At 46.0% G+C, this 26462-nt stretch overlaps 3 protein-coding genes and 1 long non-coding RNA gene across 14 annotated transcripts in view; 3 read left to right on the top strand and 1 right to left on the bottom strand.

The window, feature by feature from the left end:
• Nucleotides 1–24950, bottom strand: part of LOC309341271 (uncharacterized protein) — a 54112-nt gene extending 29162 nt beyond the window's left edge. The window contains exons 1-7 of one of the 7 annotated variants that reach the window (XR_014156171.1): nucleotides 23891–23955; nucleotides 22135–22221; nucleotides 21193–21294; nucleotides 20403–20513; nucleotides 18922–19020; nucleotides 17745–17831; nucleotides 15120–15358 (exon numbers count right to left, since the gene is read on the bottom strand). Coding sequence is in view for 1 of the 7 variants with exons in the window: in XM_081860854.1 (XP_081716980.1) it covers nucleotides 16507–16574; nucleotides 17745–17831; nucleotides 18922–19020; nucleotides 20403–20513; nucleotides 21193–21280 (453 nt within the window). In the remaining 6 variants the exon portion in view is untranslated. Of the gene's footprint in view, nucleotides 1–15119; nucleotides 15359–16467; nucleotides 16575–17744; nucleotides 17832–18921; nucleotides 19021–20402; nucleotides 20514–21192; nucleotides 21295–22134; nucleotides 22222–23190; nucleotides 23218–23567; nucleotides 23662–23890; nucleotides 23956–24849 lie in introns of those variants that run through there. The other 6 variants (XM_081860854.1, XR_014156169.1, XR_014156170.1 and 3 more) reach the window with 6 other exon arrangements.
• The window catches only part of LOC309340951 (uncharacterized protein), a 147255-nt gene that overhangs the window by 70011 nt on the left and 50782 nt on the right, over nucleotides 1–26462 (top strand). The gene's annotated exons all lie outside the window — the stretch shown is intronic.
• Nucleotides 697–9247, top strand: LOC309340596 (uncharacterized protein; the record flags this gene model as incomplete). Its single annotated transcript, XM_081859482.1, has 3 exons — nucleotides 697–734; nucleotides 1320–1405; nucleotides 6590–9247. The coding sequence occupies 3 exons, from the start codon at nucleotides 697–699 to the stop codon at nucleotides 8254–8256; spliced, it is 1791 nt and encodes a 596-aa protein (XP_081715608.1). The 3' UTR covers nucleotides 8257–9247.
• LOC309341418 lies at nucleotides 22228–23571 on the top strand. Its single transcript, XR_014156320.1, has 2 exons — nucleotides 22228–22784; nucleotides 23307–23571. It is a non-coding gene; the product is annotated as an uncharacterized lncRNA (long non-coding RNA).

Here is a 26462-nt window from a genome sequence, read left to right as displayed (position 1 = left end):
ACCTCCGATGTTACTGCAGCTACCAGCAGGACGACTGGGTCGACCACCTAGCATTGGCGGAGTTCGCTTATAACAACGCGGTGAATGCGTCCACCCAGCAGACCCCGTTCCAAGCCAGTTATGGCCTTCATCCACGGTTGTTTCCGGATGTGCTGCCGGCATCTACGGTCCCTGCGGTGACAGAGTGGCTTCAGGAGCTCCAGTCCCAGCAACAGCTGTTGATGGAGCAGCTGCACCAGGCCAAGGAGGCGTACAAGGTCCAGGCCGACCGCCACCGCCAGGTGGGGCCGGAACTTCACGTCGGTGACTTGGTATGGCTTTCCACTCGCCACCTCCACCCTTCTCGACCTTCGCGGAAGCTGGACGCCCGGTTCACCGGCCCGTTCCCTATCGTGGACCAGGTCTCGCCTGTGGCATTCCGTCTCCGGTTGCCAGCAAACCTGAAGGTTCACCCGGTATTCCACAGGTCCCTTCTGAGTCCGGTGGCCCCACCCGACGAGTTCCACCCGGACCGTCCCCGACCGCAGCCAGTCTTGGTGCAGGGAGAGCCTGAGTACGAGGTGGAACGCATTCTGGACTCCCGATACCGCAGGGGAAGGCTGCAGTATCTCATTGACTGGAAGGGGTATGGGCCAGAGGACCGTTCCTGGGAACCAGCGGTCAACGTCCACGCACCTGCCTGCATCCGGGAGTTTCATGCAGCGTATCCCAACAAGCCGGGTCCAGGCCCTCAAGTGAGGGGGGGGCCTGGGAGGGGGGATGGTGTGATGGCCTGGGATTCCGAGTCTGAGAGTGATCCGGAGGAATCCCAGCCGGCGCAGGAGTCCCCGCCTCCAGGGCCGGCTGAACTGGGGCAAGGCCTAGTTGCTGAGGAAACTCAAGAGCAGGCACCAGGTGAAATCATTCAGGCCCCAGAGGTGCTGGAAGACTCAGTGGCTACAGGTGAGCCTCCCCCGGGGCCCAGTAACCCTTCGGCCTCTCCTGATCTGCAGAGGCTTAGGGCAGAGAGGCGAAGGGAACTGGTGTCTCCCAGGAGGAGTGCTCGCCTTAAGGCCAAGAGAGGCGGGGCTTCTGGGGGCCGGGACCGCCCCCGGCCTTAGAAGAAGATAAAGGTCAGGCAGCCCGGTCCCAGGTTGCGGGAGCAACGTCGTTGTGAAGTATCTGCTTTACCCAGTCCTTGTTCGGCACTCCCAGTGTGCCTGTTCCTCGCCCGGCTTCCTGCTTCTGCCTTACCAGTGTTCCTGTTCCCCGCCTGGACTCCTGCTTTGCCTTACCAGTGTTCCTGTTCCCCGCCTGGACTCCTGCTTCTACCCTACCAGTGTTCCGGTTCCTCGTCTGGCTTCCTGCTTCTGCCCTACCATTGTTCCTGCTACCCCGCCCGGCTCCCTGTTGATCTTGGCCTACGGTAATAGTACCTCATCCCCCCTGGGACCAGCACACCGTGAGTGGGCGGTTCCTAAACTTTCCCCAGCAAAGCAGCTTCTTGACGCCCAGTCTGCGCCTCCCCTCTCTGCACGGATGCTTTCTGCGCAAGGAGAGCGTGGGTAACGGAGGACCCCTCTCCTCCCCGCTTTGCCCAGGCAAGTTGTCCTGGCACCGCCTTGCCTCTTCCGACTCTTGCAGCTCCGCTCCAGTGGAGGCGTGTTTACTCTCCTCTGTTGAAGAGGAGCTGCTTCCCATGATCCCTGGAGGCTCTCTGTGATCCATTTGGCTTTTCCTCTCTCCCTCCTGAACCGATGGCAGTTCCCTGACAATATGCTTCAGCATCTGGGAAAAGATCACCTGAGGAACGCTTCAATTTTGGGCGCAAATATTTCATTTATGCATTTTAGGGCATTTACATTCCCATTAATGACGTAAATTTTGCCCACACCTTTTGCTGCCATACAACCCCAGATCAACACACTATCTGGGTGTTTCACGGTCGGAGTAATGCAAGTAGGATGTAAATCTTCTCTGATTCTTCTCCTCGCGTATGTCATGCCATCACTACCAAGCAAGGAGATTTGGGTCTCATCATACCAAATAACATTGTCCCATTGTTTCGCTGTCTAGTTAACATGGGTTTAATCATTTCAACCTTTGCTTGAGAGATGACAGTGGCTTCTTCCTTAGAATTCTAATATTTAGACCAGTCCTTGCACTCAACTTCACATTACATTGCACCATGTCATCTTGTATCCACCCAGATGATTTTCTTCTGTCGTGTACGGACAGTCTCTCCACTCGTCCATTGTCACTTGCCTTTGTGCACCTTTCCCTGCCATTACCAGTCTGATTTTGTAGTGACTGAGTCTCCTTATACCTCTTCAAAAATATAGAAATGCCTGCTTTGGTTAAGATTTCCTAATATTTCATCAATTTCTTCATAACTGTAGCCTTGTTCACTTAACAGTACAATTTTACATCGCTTTCTGTTTTGTTTTTTTAAATATGATTTTTATTAATTTTCCAATAAAAACAAATTTATAACATCATTAAACATCAAAAACTCATCACATATCTTTTTTTTCTTTTAGACTTCCATCAACATGTCTGATAATTTTCCGTAATTATCACAGATTGCATTATATATATCTTTTCTTCCCATGTTGTTTAAACAATATTTCTACCAAATCTTCTTACAGAGCTTCTTGAAAACTTACAAACGTTATATCATTATCACAAATATTTTTAATATATTCTGTAAATTTACTCCAGTCCTCAGTGAATCTTTGGTCTTGTCGGTTACGAATCCTCCCTGTCAATCTGTCCAGTGCCGCGTAATCCATTAATTTGGATCTCCATTCTTCAATCGTAGGCATTTCTTCTTGTTTCCATTTCTGGGCCAAAAGAGTTCTGGCTGCTGTTACTGCATACAGAAATACTTTCTGATCGTTCCTTTTTATTTCACCACCTAATATTCCTAATAGAACTGCTTCTGGTTTTTTAACAAATGTATATTTCAGTATTTTCTTTATCTCATTATATATCATTTCCCAGAAGCACTTCATTTTTTCACATTCCCACCACATATGATAAAATGTCCCTTCTTTCTCCTTACATTTATAATATTTATTACTCACCTTATACATCTACTTAATTTAACTGGTGTTATATACCATCGATATATCATTTTCATAACATTTGGTTATGAAATGGTACATGGCGTAAATCTCATCCCTTCCTTCCACAATTTTATCCAATCATCAAATTGAATGTTATATCCAAAGTCTTTGGCCCATTGAATCATAACTGATTTTCACCTCTTCATCCTTCAAATGCCATTCTAATAATAATTTATACATCATAGATAAATTTTTAACTTCGTTATTCAATACTTCTCTTTGAAACCTAGATTCTTTTTCAGAATAGCCTCTTTCTGCAACCTCTTTTCTAAACATTTCATTAATCTGAAAATAATGCAGCCAATTGTTTACATATTCTTTCACGTCTTCATATGGTTTCATTTTCCACTCACTTCCCTCTTTCTCAATTAAACTTCCATATGTTATCCACCTCCCAGTCATATTGATCTTTTTAACACTCATTGCCTCTAATGGTGATAACCAGTGTGGTATTTTTGGTTCAAGTAGGTTTTTGTACCTACCCCATACCTCAATCAGAGATCCTCTAATAATATGATTTTTGAAACCTTTATGCACTCGTTTTTTTCCATACCATAAATATGCATGCCAACCGAATCTATTGTCATATCCTTCCAAATCTAACAAATCTGTATTTTCTAATTTCATCCATTCTTTCAACCAACATATGCACGATGCTTCATAATATAATCTCATATCATATCTGGTAGGGCCAAACCTCCCCTCTCTTTTAAATCTGTTAAGAACTTAAATTTTATTCTCGGCTTTTTGCCCTGCCAGATATATCTTGAAATCAAAATCCATGATGCCACCAAACGAATAAAAGTCTGTGTTAAATCTCAAAGAGAGGGGAAGAGAAGGAGAAGGGCAAAAGCCCCCCCATCAAAGATACAAAAATGGCGCAGTTCGCTTCTTTCTATCCCATTCAAATACTACGCAGAGAAGGAGGCGGGGGGGTATGAACTTCAGAAGGCAAAAACACTCCTAATTCCTCTCAAACATATTTTAAACTTCCACCAAATGAAGGTAAAGAAACAGTATTTTCCCTCTTAGTATCTTAGAATCATAGAATCATAGAATCGTAGAGTTGGAAGAGACCACAAGGGCCATCGAGTCCAACCCCCTGCCAAGCAGGAAACACCATCAGAGCACTCCTGACATATGGTTGTCAAGCCTCTGCTTAAAGACCTCCAAAGAAGGAGACTCCACCATACACCTTGGCTGCAAATTCCACTGTCGAACAGCTCTTACTGTCAGGAAGTTCCTCCTAATGTTTAGGTGGAATCTTTTTTCTTGTAGTTTGGAACCATTGCTCCATGTCCGCTTCTCTGGAGCAGCAGAAAACAACCTTTCTCTCTCCTCTATGTGACATCCTTTTATATATTTGAACATGGCTATCATATCACCCCTTAACCTCCTCTTCTCCAGGCTAAACATGCCCAGCTCCCTTAGCCGTTCTTCATAAGGCATCGTTTCCAGGCCTTTGACCATTTTGGTTGCCCTCCTTTGGACACGTTCCAGTTTGTCTGTGTCCTTCTTGAACTGTGGTGCCCAGAACTGGACACAGTACTCCAGGTGAGGTCTGACCAGAGCAGAATACAGTGGCACTATTACTTCCCTTCATCTAGATGCAATACTCCTATTGATGCAGCCCAGAATTGCATTGGCTTTTTTAGCTGCCGCGTCACACTGTTGGCTCATGTCAAGTTTGTGGTCAACCAAGACTCCTAGATCCTTTTCACATGTACTGCTCTCAAGCCAGGTGTCACCCATCTTGTATTTGTGCCTCTCATTTTTTTTGCCCAAGTGCAATACTTTACATTTCTCCCTATTAAAATTCACCCTGTTTGTTTTGGCCCAGTTCTCTAATCTGTCAAGGTCGTTTTGAAGTGTGATCCTGTCCTCTGGGGTGTTAGCCACCCCTCCCAGTTTGGTGTTGTCAGGACTGCCTCTAGGTCTCCCGGCTGGAGAGGTGACGCGCGCCTATGGCAGGAGCCTCCATAGGCGCGCTTCACCTCTCCAGCCAGCAGAGCACGCACGGGGCTAAAGCAGCCCCCGTGACCCTCTCCCGGCTGGAGAGGTGACGCGCGCCTATGGCCGCTGCTCCCTGACCTGCTCTTTGGGGCTGGTGGTGGGCTTCCCCCGCCAGTCCCAAAGAGCAGGTCGAAAGGAACCTGAAGCCTGGAGAGCGAGAGGGGTCGGTGCGTACCGACCCCTCTCGCTCTCCAGGCTTCCAAGGTAGCCGCCTGAACGCACCTTAAACGGCACCTTGTTTTAGAGCGGAAAACAAAAGGGGGAAAATTCTCCCACTCTCTGCGCAGCGCCTCCTGCCGCTTCGCTGAAGGGGCGCTGGGCAGAGAGCAGAATAATTTTTCCCCTTGTTCTCCCCCCTCTAAAACAAGGTGCGTCCTAATGTCCGGTGCGTCCTATGGTGTGAAAAATACGGTAATAAATCAGTAGTTTTAAAGTCCATCGCTGCCAATTGCCCCCGACGTTTCCCACCGACTCACTGATAAGACTATTAATTGCCTTCCAAACGACTCTCCCCCTTTTCTCTTTATAATCCTTATACTCCTTAGAGTCCTTTAAAAGGCAGTCAAATAAATTATCAGTTTAATCCGTTTGCATTGACGTACGTTTTTGTCCCACTCTGAAGATTGTTCTTGTGTGTAGTTTAAATTCCAGGCAAGGCTGACCTCATTTTTTTCCACCTTACCCACTTCGAATTGGCTCTAATCCATGGATTTATATTTTTAAAAGTCCCAATTCAATTTCTTAATGTTTGAGAGCTGATCGCTTCTGTGTGCAAGCTCGGAGCTTCACTCTTGAGGGATAGAAATGGCCTCCTGCTGTCCGCTTCTCTACCCCACCGCTCTCGTCGCCCCCCAAAAAGAGGTTACTTGGCAGCCGGAGGATAAGCTGTTGGACAGTGCCAGGACCCTGCCCCTTGAATATCCTTTCAAGGGTGTTTGGGGGGCTGCGGCGCTCTTGCAGCACTCCCTTTTCCCCTCAAAAGCTGGATTCTCTCAGCACTGAGGAATCCCGCTTGCTTTCACTCCCGCGGTCGCCAGAAGCCTCCTCAACTCTTTGTGCCATTTCTATAATTTTATTGTTTTATAAGAACACAAAAAAACCAACCAACTTGATAGCAATCACAAAAGACACTGACAAAAGTCAATCTAAGCAAGTTGTCCTTCTTTTTAGCTTTAGATAGAATATGGGTAATTGAACAATTTCCGTTGATACATAATTTTATGATGTTACTCCAAAAGGAGCAGTGTTATGAGCCATCAAACCTCTGAAATACAGTTTTCTCCAAAAGTATTCCACAATTTTGACCACTACTGTATATCAAACAAAGCAACATTCAGCACCTCAACAGAATCTCATAATAAATATGTTGGTTAATGACAAACAACAAAGGTAATAAACACACACTGAACTCCCTTCAGTTCTTCTCCATTTGTTCCTGAGGTTCTAATCCCTTTTTGTCTCCATGGCAGATTGTGATGAATCAGAAATCAAGAGCGAAGGTGACCACGATAAAATACCCAGAGAGGAGAAGCCACGTAAAAATTTGGAGTTTGGAGAAAGCTCCAATCGGCGCTCCCATTCCACTTCCCATCAACAAAATATCCTTGGAAAGAAACTCTATCAGTTTGTGGAATGTGGAAAGATCTTCAGTCAGTGCTCCTCTCTCACTTCCCATCAAAGAATTCATACAGGGGAGAAACCCTATCAGTGTGTGGAATGTGGAAAGAGCTTCGGTAGGAGCACCGATCTCACGTCCCATCAGAGAATTCATACATGGGAGAAACCCTATCAGTGTGTGGAATGTGGAAAGAGCTTCAGTAAGAGCTCCAATCTCACTTCGCATCAAAGAATTCATACTGGGGAGAAACCCTATCAGTGTGTGGAATGTGGAAAGAGCTTCAGTCACAGTCACAATCTCAATTTCCATCAAAGAATTCATACAGGGGAGAAACCCTATCAGTGTGTGGAATGTGGAAAGAGCTTCAGTCAGAGCTCCAAACTCACTTCCCATCAGAGAATTCATACAAGGGAGAAACGCTATCCGTGTGTGGAATGTGGAAAGAGCTTCACTGAAAGCTCCAAACTCACTTCCCATCAAAGAATTCATACAGGGGAGAAACCCTATCAGTGTGCGGAATGTGGAAAGAGCTTCAGTCACAGTCACAATCTCACTTCGCATCAAAGAATTCATATAGGGGAGAAACCCTATCAGTGTGCGGAATGTGGAAAGAGCTTCAGTCAGAGCCACAGTCTCACTTCCCATCAAAGAATTCATACAGGGGAGAAACCCTATCAGTGTGTGGAATGTGGAAAGAGCTTTAGTCACAGCTTCGATCTCACTTCGCATCAAAGAATACATACAGGGGAGAAACCCTATCAGTGTGTGGAATGTGGAAAGAGCTTCAGTCAGAGCGCCAATCTCACTTCCCATCAGAGAATTCATACAGGGGAGAAACCCTATCAGTGCGTGGAATGTGGAAAGAGCTACAGGAGGAACTTCGATCTCACTTCCCATCAAATAATTCATACAGGGGAGAAACCCTATCAGTGTGTGGAATGTGGAAAGAGCTTCAGTCACAGCCACAGTCTCACTTCCCATAAAAGAATTCATACAGGGGAGAAACCCTATCAGTGTGTGGAATGTGGAAAGAGCTTCAGTCACAGCCACAGTCTCACTTCCCATCAAAGAATTCATACAGGGGAGAAACCCTATCAGTGTGTGGAATGTGGAAAGAGCTTTAGTCACAGCTCCGATCTCACTTCGCATCAAAGAATTCATACAGGGGAGAAACCCTATCAGTGTGTGGAATGTGGAAAGAGCTTCAGTAAGAGCTGCAATCTCACTTCCCATCAAAGAATTCATACAGGGGAGAAACCCTATCAGTGTGTGGAATGTGGAAAGAGCTTTAGCCACAGCTCCCATCTCACTTCCCATCAAAGAATTCATACAGGGGAGAAACCATATCAGTGTGTGGAATGTGGAAAGAGCTTCACTCACAGCCACAGTCTCACTTCCCATCAAAGAATTCATACAGGGGAGAAACCCTATCAGTGTTTGGAATGTGGAAAGAGCTTTAGTCACAGCTGCAATCTCACTTCCCATCAAAGAACTCATACAGGGGAGAAACCATATTAGTGTGCGGAATGTGGAAAGAGCTTCTGGAGGAGCTCCGATCTCACTTCCCATCAAAGAATCTATACTAAGGTCGATTTGTGTTTTTATATTGTTTTTATGTTGTAACATTCCTGAGACCTGTGGGTGTAGGCAATAGGCACCAACTCTTAAAGCCCTAGCAGGCTTTGTCCCCCAATATAATATTTGAGGAGGCCACCCCCCAGGTTTTTTTTGTTTTTTTCCCAAACACAAGCTTTTATTCTTCCACAGCTTGCCAATCAATTTCTCTTTTAATTTTCCCTCTATAAATAAATAAATAATGTACAAAGGTCACAAGAAAATCAAAATACAAGAAAATACAAAAGTCGACAGGTCCCATATTTGCAGGCCAAACACACAAGTTGCTTTGAAGCAGGTTTTCCCAAACTTGGGTCCCCAGCAGCTCCTGGAGTACAGTTTCCATCATCCCTTTCCATTAGTTCTGCTAGCTAGGGAAGATGGGAGTTGTAGTCCAAAAACAGCTGGAGACCCATGTTTGCTTTAAAGGGAAGGTAGGCTGGCCCTGTGACACTCTCTGCTGGCTAATTGGAATTTATAGATCTCAAAACTGAAGTGTATCGGCACTTCAACTTCTTTTTTTAAAAAATAATTTTAATTGGTTTTCACAACAGAAAAAAACCCACAACAAACACAACATAGAAAACAAAAACATATAAAATAAAATATGACTTCCCCATACCTCCCTTTCTCTGCATCCTTATTTTACAATTCTTTAGCAACCCTTAAGTCAATTTCTCTATTTAAATTCTCTCTCGGTTTCCTTAAAATGGTAATTTTTACCGCTGTAATTCTCTTTTTCTTACCCCTTGACATCTTAACAATCCTCAATTTTACAACAATTTTTAAGATAAATTTTAAATTTCTTCCAATCCTCTTCCACCGCCTCTTTCCCCTGGTCACGGATTCTGCCGGTCATCTCTGCCAGTCCCATAAACTCAGTCACCTTCGTCTGAGTTTCCCAGTTGCATATTCTGAATGGCACCCTCCATCTCTTGTTCTGTAATTTTCTCACTCAAAATCCTTTTATTTTGTTCTGAAATCTTTGGTAGTCCATATTTTTTAATAAAATCTTCTATTTCTTGTTCCTTTACTGGCCCTTGCGCGTACAATTTCTTAAAAAAACTTTGAAAGCAATTACTTATCTCATTTGGCTTGTGGATGGTTTTCCCATCCACTTCTAGACATGTCACCGTGTTCAATTTTTGCCTCTTTCTCAATTGCCATGACAGAAGTTTCCCACATTTATCTGCCGACTCAAAAGTTTTTTGTCTCATTTGCTTTATTTTCCATTCTATTTCTTGATTCATCAGTTCCATATATTGCGTCTGGTAATACTTTATTTCTCTCAAAATCTCTTGAGACTTTGGTTTAGATCTCAGTTTCTTCTCTCCTTCTTTAATTTTTTCCAAAATTTTTTGTTTCTTCTCATTTTGTTTTTTCCTCTTTATAGAGTTCTGCTGGATCAAAAAGCCACGCATCACGGCCTTGCTAGCGTCCCAAATTGTTCTTTTCTCCACCTCTGTTCTGGTGTTTATCTCAAAATAGTATTTCAATGTTTTTTGGGCCTTCTTATAAATTTCTTCATCTCTAAATAGGGTGTCATTCATTCTCCATCTGAAGGTTCCAGCTGTTGTTAGCTTCATCTCCATCTTTACTGCATTGTGGTCGGAGCAGGTTTTTGGGCAGATTTCTGTTTTTTTAACTCTTGGCGCCAGGCTACTAGAAACCCAAATTTGGTCTATTCTGGTCCATGTCATTTTTGCTTCAGAGAAAAAAGTTCCCTCTCTTTCCAGAGGATTCCTTATTCTCCAAATATCAATAAGGTCCATAGTGTCAGTCATTTCGAAAAAAGTCTTTGGTAGTCTCCCTTCTTTAGAAATCACTTGTCTTTGTGCTTTGTCCATGTTTGTGGAGACGACTCCATTCATGTCCCCCATCATAACAATTTTATAATCCAAAAACTCCATTAAAGTCTCATGCAACTTCTTAAAGAATTCGGCCTTCCCTTCATTAGGCGCGTAAACTCCTACTATCAAAACTTTTTCTCCTTGAATTTGAATTTCAACTGCTAGGTATCTTCCTTGCTCATCTTTAAATATCATTTTTGGTGCCAATTTTTCTTTAACATAAATCACCACGCCTCTTTTCTTAACCTTGTCTGATGAAATAAATTCCAGTCCCAATCTCTTATTTGTCAAAAGTTTCCTGTGTACCCTGGCAATATGAGTTTCTTGAAAACATATTAAATCTAATTGTTCTTTCTTTAAAATGTGAAAAACTTGATTTCTTCACTTCAACTTCTAGGGAGCTTCTAGGTGCTTTCTGCACCACCTAGAGTACCGACAGAATTGTGGCTTCTACTGGCAACCCACAGTAGAATGCGCTGAGTTCAAAAAAGCGGAGATCTTTCAGTCAGCTCTGGGTAGGCTGTTGTATCTGTCCCAGTGGAGCAGACCAGACATTGCTTTTGCTACCAATCTGCTCAGCAGGAAAGCTACAAACCGCAGTGTGAGTGCCTGGAATGGTATCAAGAGGGTGCTGCGTATCTGCAGGATACCAAGGATTTCTGTCTCAAGCTGTCATCTAAGGGTGACCTCAAGCTGATGTTCTGGAGAGATAGCGATTGGACAAATCTGGCTAACAGGAAGTCCGTATCTGGGATGGTGGTAAGGTTTGGGGACTGTTTGGTTGGGTGGAAGTCCCGGTGTACTGGTCCCGGGGGTTAATCAAGAGGCAAGGTCCAAGTCCAGCCCGTGGTCGATGAAGCAACATGAAGGCAGTCCATAAAAGTTGAAGCTGGGTGCAGGGCAGGGTTCAGGCAGGGACTGACACCACCAATGTTGTTCCCGCGACTTGGGACTGGGGCTGGCTGGCTTTAATATGTCCCAAGGCATAGGGTGGCCCTGATCCTCAGATGACTCGCCTCTCGTGGCCTGGAGGCGAGCACTCCTCCTGGGAGAAACCGGTTCCCTTCGCCTCTCTGCCCTTCGCCTCTGCAGTTCAGGAGAGGCTGAAGGGTTACTGGGCCCAGGGGGAGACTCACCTGTAGGCACTGAGTCCTCAACCACCTCTGGAGCCAGAGTGCATTCACCTGGTGTCTGCTCCTGAGGATCCGGCACAGGTGCAGGGGCTTCAGAATCAAGGCCCTGCCCCAGTTCAGCCGGCCCTGGAGGCGGGGACTCCTGTGCAGGCTGGGATTCCTCCGGTTCAGCCTCTGAATCGGATTCCCAGGCCATCACACAGGAAAAGCACATCTGGAGTTTGCTATATGTACAACCAGGGTCTATTTGATTGGTTGTGCAAGAAGCTGCAACATGCTAGAGAATGTGTTCAGAAAGGACTTGTAACAGTGTCCTACATGCCAGGTAATGAAATTCCTGCTGATTTATTGTCCAAGGTTGTTCCGAAGGATCAACACTGTACCTATGTACAGAAATTGGGTTTGTACTGATAATGTACTGGCACGCTGCCCAGTGGTGTTCACAGAAAGGGGGAGGATCTTAGTTTCTGTTTCTCACTGTGCAGCTGTGCGGAGTCCCAGGACTCTGTTTACATTCCAGAGACTTTGCAGTCTCACGGGAAAAGGGAGACAGGATGTGACGTTAGTAGTTTCCTTTGTTCCTTTGTTCAGTTGCTCTCTGCTTTCATAGAGAGAGGATGTCTTTTCTGTTCTCGTAGTTTAAAACTCTTTACAATGTAGCCAAACCTCTTGTCTCTTCCCTGTGCTGGGAACCCTGCTGGATAGAATGTGCTTGAGGCCTTATCAAAGGCTCAGGTCATTATACAGGTCGGAGGCGATTTCAAAGGCTCAGCTTGGAGGAAGATGAGGCCTTATCGGCTTGGCCGAGCGGAGATTCTGACAAAGATTCACAAAATGTTTAAGGGTCTGCGTACCCCTGCGTACCCCCAGGAAAAAAGCACTGGATCTAGCCATCTTTCTTTTTTCTTTTACAAACATTTTATTGGTTTTGAATGAATCATAGAATTATAGAGTTGAAAGGGACCCCAAGGGACATCTACTCCAGCCCCCTGAATGCAAGAAACTCTGCTAAAGCATTCATGACAGAATGAACCATGCACATCACAAACACAATAACAACATTTATGTAGAAGTGTCCATGTACTGTTCGAATAGGAACCAAGATGGGTGACCAGTGGAATGAATAAATGTTTGCTCCCAGCATCTAGTGCTTAAACCAAAGGGAAGCACTATCTCCATATTGATGCAGTGGGAAGGGGGGGGTGGGGAAACTGCCTGTCCAAAGAGAAGAAGAGAAGGAGGAGTTTGGATTTGATATCCCGCTTTATCACTACCCTAAGGAGTCTCAAAACTGCTCACAATCTCCTTTCCCTTCCTTCCCCACCACTAACACTCTGTGAGGTGAGGATAAGAGACTTCAGAGAAGTGTGACTGGCCCAAGGTCACCCAGCAGCTGCATGTGGAGGAGCAGGGAAGCAAACCCGGTTCACCAGATTACGAGTCCACCGCTCTTAACCACTACACCACGCTGGCTGATGTTGTTTTATTCTCCTTTTTTTCATTAGAGTGTATATTAATTTCCCAATAAAAAACCTCCAATTAACATATCAAATCATAATCCAATAAAAATAAAAAACTAAAATAAAAAAGATCAAATTGTCTTCCAAATTGTAATTTTGATTTTACGACTTCCCATAGCCTGAACCTCGAAGCATATCCAAATCTCAGTCCTGCCTCTTGTTTCAGTCCTGCCTCAGTCCCCTTCTAACAACTCTGTTGTGTTGTGTCAAATGTCCATACAGGTTTATATGCCATCTTTGATCAATCCAGCCTGCAGTTGTTGGTCCACCCTGAAGCGCCAAATGCCTCATGGAATCATAGAATCATAGAATCATAGAGTTGGAAGGAAACCCCAGGGGTCACCCAGCCCAACCTCATGCATTGTTGGAATCGCTGCTGAACAATCCCTGGTGGATGGTCCTCCGACCTCTGTTTAAAAATCTCCAACGAAGGAGAGTCCACCAGCTTCTGAAGGAGTCTGTTCCCCCATCAAACTGCTCTTACTGTCAGAAAGTTCCTCCAAATGTTTAGTTGGAATCTTCCTTCATGCCATTTGAATACAACCTTCTGGAGAAGCACGAAATAAACTTGCTCCATCTTCCAGTTGAAGATGGCTATCCTCTTTTCCAGGTTAAACACACCAAATTGCCTCAGCCATTCCTTATAAGGCTTCATTTCCAGTTCCTTGGTCATCTTGGTTGTTCTCCTGGTATATACATTCCAGAGTTAGATAAAAAAGATTCATGGTTTATAGCCCCATGCTTATTGTCACTTCTGGTAAGGCCTCACGTTCTCCAGTGTCCATTGTATATTGAATCAAGTCCCACTACAGACCACTAAAATTCTGTGTAAATCTATTCTATAACTCCCCCATTTTTAACTCTCCATGAATCTATTCAATCGATATTAGTAATAGTGGTGTAGTAGGTGTTGTTTTACTCCCATGAGATGTTTGGGTTGTGTCAGGGAATTGCAGGCAGAGAAGGGGGAGAGAATACCGAGATAAGCCTCCGTTAATTAGCAGCTGTTCTTCCTCGGAGGAGGAAGGTGACGAAGGGCTGTCAGGAGGCAATGAATCTGAGAGGGGGGAGCCACTTCCGAGGCCCAGCCACTCTCGTCACAGAGGAAGGAAGGGGGTTGGGCTCAGAAAGTGGATATGCTGGGGGAAACCGAAAGCTTCTTCAGTCGAGGCAACTGACTCACCATGATGGAGGCTGACTTTCAGAGCTCTTGTAAATAACGACAAGAAACCAATAAATCCTGTAAATATGGCTGGATTCCCAGACTCTTATCTCTGCTAGCACTCACCAATCATTCCTGACAGGTTGGATGTGCCCTTTGATCAAGTCAAAGTTCACATACAGCAGTGATTCACCAATTGGAGGTCCAAGGACCACCCACCCAGCGGCTCCATTACACCATTCACATAACAAAAACTGCCACAGAGATATCCAAATGTTCAAAGGTAGAGGGGCCCATGGGTCTTGGCTTCTGAAAAAGAAGGGGTCTGTACTACCTAGCTAACTGGGAACCACTGGCATACAGGGTTTAAGTTCCCAGCTGGCATTATCCAACTCCAATGGCCTTTTGTAAACTTTACTCAATGCCTTTGCCAAAAAGGTTAAGTGATTAGTATTGGCTGCATCAATGGAGATGAATGCCATTGGGTTTTGTTCCAGGAGAAAGCGACCCTCTATTCATCCAGTCTTGGTAATAAATGCCAGACCAGCTCGCTGTTCTACTACCAAGCTGTGGATGAGTGAGATCTTACTCTGACCTTGTCAATCCATCAACACGGGTTGAAAATAACTGTAAGGTACTTAAAGGGAACCATGAACTGTCTTAAACAACCCAAAACTATTGGGGATATGTCAGTGATTCCCGCTTTGCAGGGGGTTGGACTAGATGACCCTTGGGGTCTTATCCAAAGCTCAGTTTCTATGTGTCTATGATTCTATCCAAGAGAGTGACGTGAACTACGCTCTCTCACAGACTTGCCTCATCTGCTCCTATTATTTTAGTTCTGAGATTGCTAGTTATTCAGATTGTTTAGCAGACAACTGTAGAAATATTTTCCTAAAGAGAGTGTCACTCAGTTGAGGTTCCTGCAAGTCCTTTTGTAGCTGAGCTAAGCAGCGCAACCCATTGAAAAGGATGCCCTCACCCTCTTCTGAATCACCACATTCACTAGGTTGGAGAAGCAGGAAGAGCAGCCTTCCTGCCTCTCCAACCTTGTGAGAAGAAGCAGCCGCTCACCTGGACAATGATGTGGAGGAGTACATCTGCAGATCTTTGGTAGCAGAGAAAAGTGCATGGCAAAATATATTTGGAGAGTGAACAGATCAATTATGTAAACAGAACCTGCAACTTTTTGGAATGCATGCCATTAACAAATGTTTCTTCAGAAACTTACTGGACTGCAGCCTCCATTCCTGACAGCCACGACCATTTCTTTCCCTTGTCTTTAAAGACTCCAATCCAAAAAAACTTTTGATGTCTTTCTACTTGCTTGTTTATAAAATACTAGGGAAGGGGTGCAGAAAGAACAAATAAAATCTTTTAAGACAATGTCCTTTTCTCTAGGAGACTATACCCCTTGACAGAAATTAAACATGCATAAAACAAGCACATTTTAAAAGCAGCAGGTGTCACATTTGAAGGTCCAATCCATATATATTGAGGAAGCAGTGATCAAAACTATACATAGTATTCCCATCACCAAGAATAATTTTGTACAGTGGATGTGGTATTGTCCCCCTGATCACAATTATGATGATGATGGAATCAAGGAAGCATCCCAAAGAGGAAATATTGTAGGGAAGGGTAACTTCACCTGCCCTCACCGAGACTGGCTACACATGTCTTCCAGTCATGACACAGAGTTAAAATTTCCAAATGCTGTAAATGACTGTGCTTTTTCTGTGAACCGTCCCTTGGATCTTTCCGGGCCCCAAGCTGTTATTTGTCACTGCTCAATGACCCACCCTTGCATCGTGGTGTTCCCCTTCTGTTGTTAGATGTATTGGTTTTTTATGCTTCTGTGCTTTTATGTTTGTACATATTTTATGGGCTAATAGCCATAAATAAATAAATTTGAATTTGACTGTGCCATAGAACAGTTGGTCTTGGAACCACCTAGCAGGACAGTGACTTGTGTGGCAAATACTCCAATTTCCACCGCCATGTTTGTTGGTTGGCTCCAAAGACACTGGAATCAGTCTGCTTGTGGGATACTTGATGGCATGATGATGGAGTCTCACCCATGTTCGTGCCCTGTAGCAGCCCAGTAGCTCCTCTACCAGGGCTAAGGTGCTGGGAGAGGAATATACCCTGCAAGCTCCTCTAGAGTAATCTCCATGATACTCTCATGCAAAACAAAAAATTCCTTCCAGTAGCACCTTAAAGACCAACTAAGTTAGTTCTAGGTATGAGCTTTCGTGTGCATGCACACTTCTTCAGATCTGAAAGCTCATACCTAGAACTAACTTAGTTGGTCTTTAAGGTGCTACTGGAAGGAATTTTTTGTTCTGACTATGGCAGACCAACACGGCTACCTATCTGTAATTAATGCCAGAGGGTTAGGGTTTGTCTGTGAAGATTTCAGTTATTTTTGTTAAGTCCATTCCTGTGGCCACATGATAACATATATTCATCTAGGAAGCTCAGAAAGATTAAAACAAGAACAACATTAATGCTCCAACCCATGCTGGTGCTGCAGTAAATACCTGGGTGGGGAGAGCTGGAAAAGGAACGCAGTCAAGAAGCTTTTATTCGAGGGAATAGACCAAAGATGTAGGTCCCCCCACAGGCCTTATCTGAACCCCTGGGGCCTCACCTATTTGTTTCCACCTGGATACTCAGGGCAGGGCAGACTTGAAGGTTGGGGGGGGGGAGTAGCTGTGGCTTATCAAAATTCTCTTTCTCTCTCCAGGCTCTCTGCTGGGGGTGGGGGTGGGAATCTAGAGTGTGTGTTCCTGGCACTGGGCAACTGGGACAGATGAGGGAGTCTGCTGGTTTACCACCCAGTTTGCTGCCCTGCAGTCTCCCTGCTTGAGCTGACAGGATGGATCCAGTGGGCTTCCCAAATGGCTCTGGGGGATTTTGGTGCTCCTGCCGAACTTTGGCCAAGCTCTGGAACAACAACAACAACAACAACAACAACATAATACTTTATTTATATGCTGCCCATCAGACTGGGTTTCCCCCAGCCACTCTGGGCAGCTTCCAACAAATTAAAACAGAATTGGACACCAACCATTAAAAACTTCCCTGAAGAAGGCTGCCTTCAAATGTCTTCTGAAAGTCAGAGAGTTGTTTTTCCCCTTGACATCTGGTGGGAGGGAGTGCCACAGGGCAGGTGCAACTACCCAGAGGGCCCTCTGCCTTGGCTTGGGCCATTGACATGATTGGCCCTGAGCGCCCATTCCTGCTTCATGCAGCCTGTTTGGCCCCCTGATATACTGCAGAGGTTAGGGCAAAGAAAGATGCTGGGAGGTGGCTTTTACGCGAGTGGAGGAATAATCTGGTTGAATGCAATCGACTTCTGGTGAGGGCTCATCATCGAGCCCACCAAGTGGCAGTGAAGGCTGCAAAGAAGACTTGCTTTGCTTCCTCCATTCTGCCATCCAGCAGAGCTTTCCCGGGTAGTGCAGGACCTGCTACAGTCTGGCCCGAAAGAGATGGTAGAAGTGAGAGCAGCTTTCTGTGACTTCTTTTCAAAGCATTTTGACAGTTCAGGAGAGCTGATCTGAATATATCTAGTGTTTCCCTAGGGTGGCTGGATGCATAGGAGGGCAGCAGTCTGCTCTGGCTCTAAGAGTTTTCAGCGAGAGGAGGGGCTTTCAGCTGGTGCAGAATCAGGGCGGGTTCCCACTGCACTACAATTTTTCAGCATCGTAGGGTAGCTTACCAATTTCTTTTTGCAGTTGATCATTTAAGTTGGCAAAATACTGCATTTCCTCCGATATGTTTTGAGCTGCAGCAAGTATTTCTAAGTCTAAAAGATTTGAAACCGTTTAAGGCAGGAGTATCTGAAATAACAATCTGCAGGTATCAGGAAACCATTTCCAAGCACTTAAAAACACTCAAGCCTGAAACAAGAAGCTGAGCTCCAGGATGGATTTCTTATGAATATAAGGGCAGACTTGATTCTCTGTGGCTGAGATCACCAACGAAAAGCCTCTGAAGACCCCTGCAGCTGGATCAGACCAAAGACCCATGCAGTCCACTATCCTGTTCTCATATTAAAAGTGGCTCATGAAGTATCTCTGATGTTCCCCTCCTATGTCCTCCTTTTCTGCTGGGAATCACAGGGTCACAAAGCAATTCTGCCTTGAATTCCACAGGAAAGCCAAATGTACAAAGAATACTTTGCAGTTTTCAATTATGCTTTGTGAGATCTAAGAAAATAGAGGCACTGAAACTCTTTTAGTGATGTGGGATATAATGTCAGTGCAAGGATTTTCCCTTGTGCAATGCAATCTTCCGCCTCCTTCCCTCCAATCTGTTCCAAAGTCCGTCCCCCCCCCCCGTCCCCCGGGAGAGCAGCTTTGGAGAGCCAGTGTGGTGTAGTGGTTAAGAGCGGTAGTCTTGTAATCTGGGGAACCGGGTTCGCGTCTCCGCTCCTCCACATGCAGCTGCTGGGTGACCTTGGGCCAGTCACACTTCTCTGAAGTCTCTCAGCCCCACTCACCTCACAGAGTGTTTGTTGTGGGGGAGGAAGGGAAAGGAGAATGTTAGCCGCTTTGAGACTCCTTAAAGGGAGTGAAAGGCGGGATATCAAATCCAAACTCTTCTTCTTCTTCTTCTTTGGTGATGGCATGCAGGGAGAAGTGGGGGGGGGGGGACGTGAGTTACAGTGTGATGGGAGAGGACAGCATTTCTAGTGGGGAGATGTGAGAATCACAACCGTCTGCTTTTCTTTCTGCTGAGCAATGAAAAAGTGATGAACTCTGTTGGGTGCTGAGTTTCATTGAATATATGTATTGCTCAAGCAATATGAACCCCAAATTTAACTACAGGAATTGAACTTTGTTTAATTTAAACATGTTACAGCAAAAGTGTGGATGTGCATATAAAATGCTTACCATCCTTGTCTTCGTAGATTGGATCAGTCCCAACAACAACAGTTCGTATCATATCCATCGCCACTTGAAGCTCCTCTCTCTTTTTCAGTTCCTTCCGATCTAAGAAGGAGGGAGGTAGAAAAGAAATGAAGAAATTGTGTTCTGGCACACTAATCTGATAAACTGGGGAAGGGGATACTTGGTTTCAAACTGCTATTAATATAGAATTTAAACTGCCGACTTATAACGTGCCCCGGGTCCTTAGGGAGAACGACTAATAAAATATCAAATCAACCAAAACATGAAAACGACTTCTATTAATATTTTCTGCTCTCAGCCCTTAGATTGAGGGTTCCCATGCCTTGATTGTGGCTGCCCTGGTCGTCTGAAGTCCTGGTTCCATTTAGCCTGCTATTTCTTCACCAGATAGTTGGCCTTCCTTAGAGAGCTTTAGATTTTTGGTGTCTAGATACACCTGTCCTCTTTGTCCTACAGACTTGCATTTGCCAGGTAGCCTCGTGCTCTGCCATATGCTTAAAATATGCAAATTCTTAGATCACTTGACTCCCTCTCCCTGAGCTTTGCTTACTTTAAAAGCGAATTCACTAGGCAAATAGGCCATGTGTTCATCTATCCAGTGCTATTTTTCTGGGAAAAGAGGCACTCAAACTCGCCATTAATGCCTCCCTTGTTCTCTTAGAATGGAAACATCACCCACCTGAGAGGGGCCGGAACTGAGACCTGATGAATTCCGGCTGAAAAAAGCCCTGCATATATCTCGATATTTAGGTAGGCTATGGATCCAGCCACATTAGCCATGGCCTTATCCTTTGCAGCCTGTTTTCCCCAAACACTTTCCTTGAAGGGACTGGAGCCCTAGCAGAAGGCAGGGTGCCGAGGACTAGAAATGGGGGCTCTCCCACAGCAAATGAGATTTAGTTGGGAAAGGAGGAGAGAATTGCAAGCTGGGAAAGGGAATTGTCCAGGATGTCCCAGGGACTTGTGTTAGGCTGTGCTTCTGTTCCAAGTGCTGGGACTCACTTATTCAGGGAGAACAAAGAAGAGTTTGAAGAAGAAGAAGAAGAGTTTGGATTTGATATCCCGCCTTTCACTCCCCTTCAGGAGTCTCAAAGCGGCTCACATTCTCCTTTCCCTTCCTCCCCCACAACAAACACTCTGTGAGGTGAGTGGGGCTGAGAGACTTCAGAGAAGTGTGACTGACCCAAGGTCACCCAGCAGCTGCATGTGGAGGAGCGGAGACGCGAACCCGGTTCACCAGATTACGAGTCCACCTCTCTTAACCACTACACCACACTGGCTCTCAACAAAACAGAGCCATTGCTCTCACTGGGTGACAGCTGTAACTCCCCCCCCCCCTAAAATCAAAGAGAGATGAAAGGAGTAAATGGAAGGTGGATCCTGCCATCTCTTTTTGGAAATGCTATTGGCATTGAAGCAAAGCCCACGACAGAAGTATCACCATATGCCAATTGTGTACTTACACAGAATGAAAACCAGCAGTGTCATGACAGTAAAGATGAAAATCTCAAGTACGATCAATCTTTCACCCGTTGGAGATTTGAAGAATGTAACCAAGTCCTGAATAGCAGATGCTTGAAGAAAGAAAATTCAGCTTTAGCCCTCAATAGCCAACATACCATTGCCACTCCAGGAAAAAGGGTTTCCATATGCTGTGGAATCCATCAGCCAGAGACACTCAACTGTTCAGGGGGTGGGCAATTGGGAGGATAAAAGCAGGTGGAGACGAGATGCCTTGCTGCTTGTGGAAACTTTTCTGACCAATGTCTGGATGAGAAGACAGGAGCCTTTGATACGACTTTCTGCCCCCCAGGCAAATGACAAGATGCTCCCTCCAAACATGTAATTCCACATACACAAGCTGGGCTGGCCTGGCCATTGGCTCTTATCTCAATGTTGCTAATAAGGCAGCAGACTAACTGAGGAGGTGGAGTGCAGCTTGTGTGGTCTACACATCTCTACCCACCCCAGACCTGCTACCTGAGGCAACTGCCTCACTCTGCCTAATTGTACAGCCATTCCTGGCTGCACACACTAAAGGAACACAGCAGCCAGCAGCAAAGAGTGGGCTCACCCCTGGGGTTTCTATGGGGTTTAGTGGCTCTCTGGCACCCAAAGAGCTGTGGGGGCTTTTCTCAGCACTCCTCCCTGGCACAATCCACTCCCTGCCCGTTTCTCCATCAACTTCCCTTTCCCGCGCATTCCTCTACTTTATGAGAAACCTCAGCCCATATGACTGTGTTGTATACAGACCACCAGTTTCATTTGTTTTTGCTTTGCGCTTTCTGGATGCTGCGTTCCTTCTGGACGCTCCACGCTTTGCAAGCGCTAGCTTCCCCATCCTCTTGGTTTTGTCTGAGTAAGAATAAGACATGAACAAATGGAGAATAAGACTATGAGCACATTAGGTACAGAGTGGGGTCTATCAGTATTATGCCATCCTTTCCCGTAAAGAGGTTGTTGAGTCCAATATAACTGAAATATCTTTTTCTTTTGCTAGATCAATCTCAGTTTTGAACCAAAAGAAATGTTCTATATGGATTCCAATGCATTTTTGAAAATTGTTTTAGGTAATATAGCACTTTCTCATTTTGCATCCTATTCCTCTCTAAACTTCTGGACGTCTCGTTTGCAGGACTCCATTAAGATGTTCACCATTTACTAGATCTTGTGGGATCTATGAGGTCTTCCTATGTTCCTGGGTGCCAACTCCCTGCATCATAGGCATCGTGCTGAATGGTTGAGGACGATGGGAGTTGTAGACCAATAACATCTGGAGGGTCACCACCCTTGATGGAAGGTAAAGGTAAAGGGACCCCTGACCATTAGGTCCAGTCGTGGCCGACTCTGGGGTTGCGATGCTCCTCTCGCTTTACTGGCCGAGGGAGCTGGCATACAGCTTCCGGGTCATGTGGCCAGCAGGACTAAGCCACTTTTGGCGAACCAGAGCAGTGCACAGAAACGCCGTTTACCTCCCCCCCCCCCCCGAGCGGTACCTATTTATCTACTTGCACTTTGACGTGCTTTCGAACTGCAAGGTTGGCAGGAGCAGGGACCGAGCAACAGGAGCTCACCCCATCGCGGGGAATCGAACCGCCAACCTTCAGATCGGCAAGTCCTAGGCTCTGTGGTTTAACCCACTGCGCCACCCGCGTCCCTTTGATGGAAAGTATATACATTTAATTATAGAACTACCTCCTGATCATCAGAAAAGATGGGGTACAAGATCCAGTCTCCGTGAGATGCATAGAAATCCAATGGAATGGAGACCATGAGTTGGAGCTGGAAAAGAAGCAGAGAGGAAGCTGTTACACAGCCTCTCCAAGTCTGCCAAGACCCAGCCTGACACCTGATGCTGTGGCTTAACGAAAGAAGGAAGAGGGCTGTTGTCTAATTCCGTTTTGAAGCCATCTGAGCTAGCAAATGGAATTGCAAAGACTTGAATTTTCTGGATCCTGATATGGATCTGGACTGACAAACTGGGCCCATGAATCAGAGCAGGGCACCAGGGAATAAAACAGAATGTGGTGCTTCTGATTTGCAATGTAGCTGTAGCTTTAATATAAGGAACGTGGCTGTTTGAGAAGAAGTGAAAGGATGGGAACGTAATTTCTGCTCACACCCCCTCCAGGAGTTGGGCGGGGTTTGCGACACAGCAGGGGGCTTACCTGCCAGGTGCCACCCACCTTGCTGCAGAGTGACTGTCACCCTGCCCCCATCTCAGCAGGACAATGGGCCCCAGTTGGGGGTGGGGTGAGGGCCAGGCAAAGGGCTGGTGCTCTTCAGTCCAGGCTCACTTTGTTTTCTTCCTTCTGGGTGCATCGCTGGACTTCGCTCTTGGTGAGGTGAGTGGCTCACCTTCATGGCTTCCCCCCCGGGGATGGGCAGGGGATTGGGACCGTGGTGGGGCCTGCTTAGGCCTTGCTGTGGCCCCCACCTCCTTCATAGCTGTCAACTTTTCCCTTTTTTAAAGAGAAGTTCCCTTATTCCAAATAGGATTCCTCGCAAGAAAAGGGAAAAGTTGACAGCTATGGGCCAGGTTGGGGCCGCCTGGGTGGTGTGGCCTGACTCAGGCCCCCGGAGCAGCCTGCTGGGTCTCCCGCGGTCAGCACCTCTTCCACGGCTTTGGGGGTGGGATGGGGGCTGCGGTACAGCCTCCCACGGCATGCGCCTTTCCCTCCGGCAGTGTGGGGTGATTGGGGCAGTGCAGGATGGGAACCTAATAACATCAAAGGATGGGAATGTAATTACAGCATGAATTACATCTGTTGCCAGCTTGGCATGAGAGCTTCACTATGGACTATATAAGGGCCAGCAGCTTAAGGAGACAGGGAGATCTTGATATATTGTTCTATGCTCCATTCCAGAATGTGAAGAGAGCAGCCGTCTGCCATTCTGAAGTGTCCCAGATAAACCTTCCAAATCTCCATCGGCTGAGGAGACATGAAGAACTGTACCTATTCTATCCGTATTATGATTATTGTTGCCTAAGATTTTTTGGCTTATTGCTTATATTGCTAGCTCTGTAGTTTATTCCAGTTGCTGTTGGCTTTGGATTAGACTCTTATTCTACGGTGCTGGTCAATTTCTTTGCTAATGTTTACCAATTAATAAACGCTTGTCTCTACCTAAGAGTCTGTCAGTCCTCCGTCCAGTGGAATCTAAAGAACCTCTAGATTGTCTGGTGGTTGATATTGGCCACAAAGCCATTAGGGGGCGCTGGCAAGACAGCACCTGTACACAGCCCTAGAATGTACCACCAGTCAGTTTCATTGGTGACCCACAGTTCTAGTACTGTATTTAAAAGAGAAAAAACATCTGCACAGTACTTTAGAAAAGCTCCTGATCATTTTCCCTCTCAGTGACCTTTTGGCCCTGGAATGAGACCCTGCAAATATCACAGCTCATATGGAAAGTGTTCCACCCTCCAGACCTTTTTCTGTTTGGATACCTTGGTGTTACCATATAACAATCTTTTCTCTAATTTCTTCTTAAGGGTGTTTCATCCTCCCACTGTCTAAGAGCCACTTCCCTTGTGATGCCAGGCATTCCAGAACTCCTCCCATTCAGCATTCTACATTAAGCATAAACCCAGGAAAATGTTTTTTTTCCAGATCAGCTACACTACTTATTTTTCCAATCCTTGCTGCAGTTGTTGTATAAATAAAAAAAAATTATAATTATTTATTATCATTAAAAGAGTAAAACACTATTATCATTGCTGAGTTGCTTGCAGTCTCTGGGTTATTTTCCACCTTCTGTCTCTGCCCACTCAGGACTGGCACCCATGACCTGTTAGAGGGGTTTTTCTTCTGGTGGCAGACAACAGAACTATGAGACCACGAGACTGGTGTAAAACACTCAAACAAAGGTTTTATTACTAAAACAAAGCATGTGGGTGTTCTCTCTCTGCAGGCAAATTCATACTGCAACTTTCCCTCCTTTTGTAGTCATGACCAGCTGTACCTAATCAGCCCAGAACTCACAGAAAAGGTTCTTGAAGTTACAATCATCTTTTCTGTTTCTTTGCAGAATGACTCCTAACATGAAATGAGGAGAGGCGGTTAAAGTATGGATTTTCTACGAATTTATAAAGCTAGGTACCTTACCTGAGCTGTCAAGTCAAAAGGATACAGCTATAAATGATGTAATGTAATAACAGCTATAAAGATGTGCCTCCCCCATGATTTGCTTAACATTTAAATTTTTTTGCCTAGGGAATTCCAGGAGGTGGGGGAATCATTTGTCCTATTCCAATAATCTGCTTGCATAGGTTTAATGTTATTTGGAGACAGTAACACCCATTAATTTCACGTTATCTAGGTGTTTATTCAGGTGAGGATGAATAAAACACTCTAGAAAAATCCTTCATGACTGTGTCTGCAATGTTTCCAATATGAGTTCACTTACCCATTAAAGTGTGTCATTAAATGCTGAGAAATCGTACCATACTCAGCTTACGGATCTCAACCCCAAGAAACCCTACACAGAGTAGCTGCCTTTCCCCCAATTTCTTAGCTAGAAATAACGGATATTGAGAAGGAAGAACAGAGAGAGGTAGGCATCCTTTCGGCGATGCTTCCCCGCTCCAGTTTGCCTCTCTCGGCCCCCGATGCCCCTTTCCTGTGGCCCCTGAATGGCTCTCTCCTCACCCGCCTGTCTCGGGAGACAATGGAGGACGGCTCAAGCGGTGGGGAGATGGCAAGGCCTGCTGGGGCAGCTGGCTGCTGTGACAGACAGCAGAGCCAGAGCAGAGTCTGGAGTGCAGTGCCTCACCATTCCACCAGGGGGCCAGAGCCTCTTTCTGATTGGCTACCCGGAGGGGGGTGGCGCCAGGACTTTTGGAGGGAAAATAAAGAGAGCCCTTTCTGAGGGGATTTGAGATGGGAGAGAGGGAAGGTTGGGAGAAGATGGGGATGAGGAGAGGGTGGAGGGAGGGAGGGAGAAGTGGCTCTGATCTGAGTGGATCCTCCGCTCTGAGGAGAATATCTATGGAGCCAGAGGAAGGAGCCTCACAGCTGAGATGGGAAGACCATGTTGAGGGTCTGGAGGGAGAATTCAGATGGGAGTGAAGCTGGAGGGAGAAGCTGTGGGAAGACTCTCCTCTTCTTCTTCTGGGGTCTCCTTCCAGTCAGGAGGAGAGAGATCTTCTAGGAAAAGGAGATTCCCGAGTCCGTGGCAAGGGCTGAGAGGATCCCCTGGGTCTGGCATACGAAGGAAAATACCTCAGGAGTGGGATTGCTAAGAGAGAGGGGAACCGAGGAAAAGTGGCCCCTCGCTGTGAAGGAAGCTGGGCTGTGTCAAAAGTACCTCACGGAAAGACCCCTCATAACTAAGTTCGGGGGTGAGAGAGAAGCAGCAGAAAGAGAGTTCAGCCTTTCACCACCTATTCTGGAAACCTGAACTTCTCCCTGAAGTGTGACAACTGATTTTGAGAGGAGGGAGTTGAAGAGAAGCTGTGCCTGCAGAACTGTGTTTAATCCCGAGACATTTATATATTAGTATAAAAAGCATGCACAAGAAAGTATTACTCATTTATTTTGAGAACAGGATTTATTTCTTTTGAACTTTGCTGGGTTCCTCCTCGGCAGCCAGTGCCATTGTTTCAGCAGGACTAGAACTCAGGACCCGCTGCCTTGAGGGACACCTAAGAGCAGCTGGGCAGGGGAAAGGTCTCCCTTGGGAGGTGGGGGACTCTCCTTCCTTGGAGGTTTCTCAGCAGAGATCGGAGGGCCATCTGCCCTGGATGCTGGAGCGGAGATTCCTGCATTGCTGGGGGTTGGACTAGATGACCCTGGGATCCCCTCCTCTCTCTCCACTCCGGAATTCCAGGAGGAGCTTCCTTGCCTCCTGCAAAGCCCTTTTCCCTGCAGGCTCTTCCTCTGGTTTCTGGCCAAGGGAGGGAGATGCTCAGAGTCCAGCCAAGAGCCTCGCGCTCCAGAAGGATATCTGGGCATGGGCGGAGCCAGGGGGGGGCAGCTGCCCCCCTGAATGAATAACAAATAATAAGAATCTGAGAGAGG

Source organism: Podarcis erhardii, assembly GCF_964252035.2.
Source record: "Podarcis erhardii genome assembly, chromosome: 4".
Lineage (NCBI taxonomy): Eukaryota > Metazoa > Chordata > Lepidosauria > Squamata > Lacertidae > Podarcis > Podarcis erhardii.
This window is presented reverse-complemented; position numbering and strand designations above follow the sequence as displayed.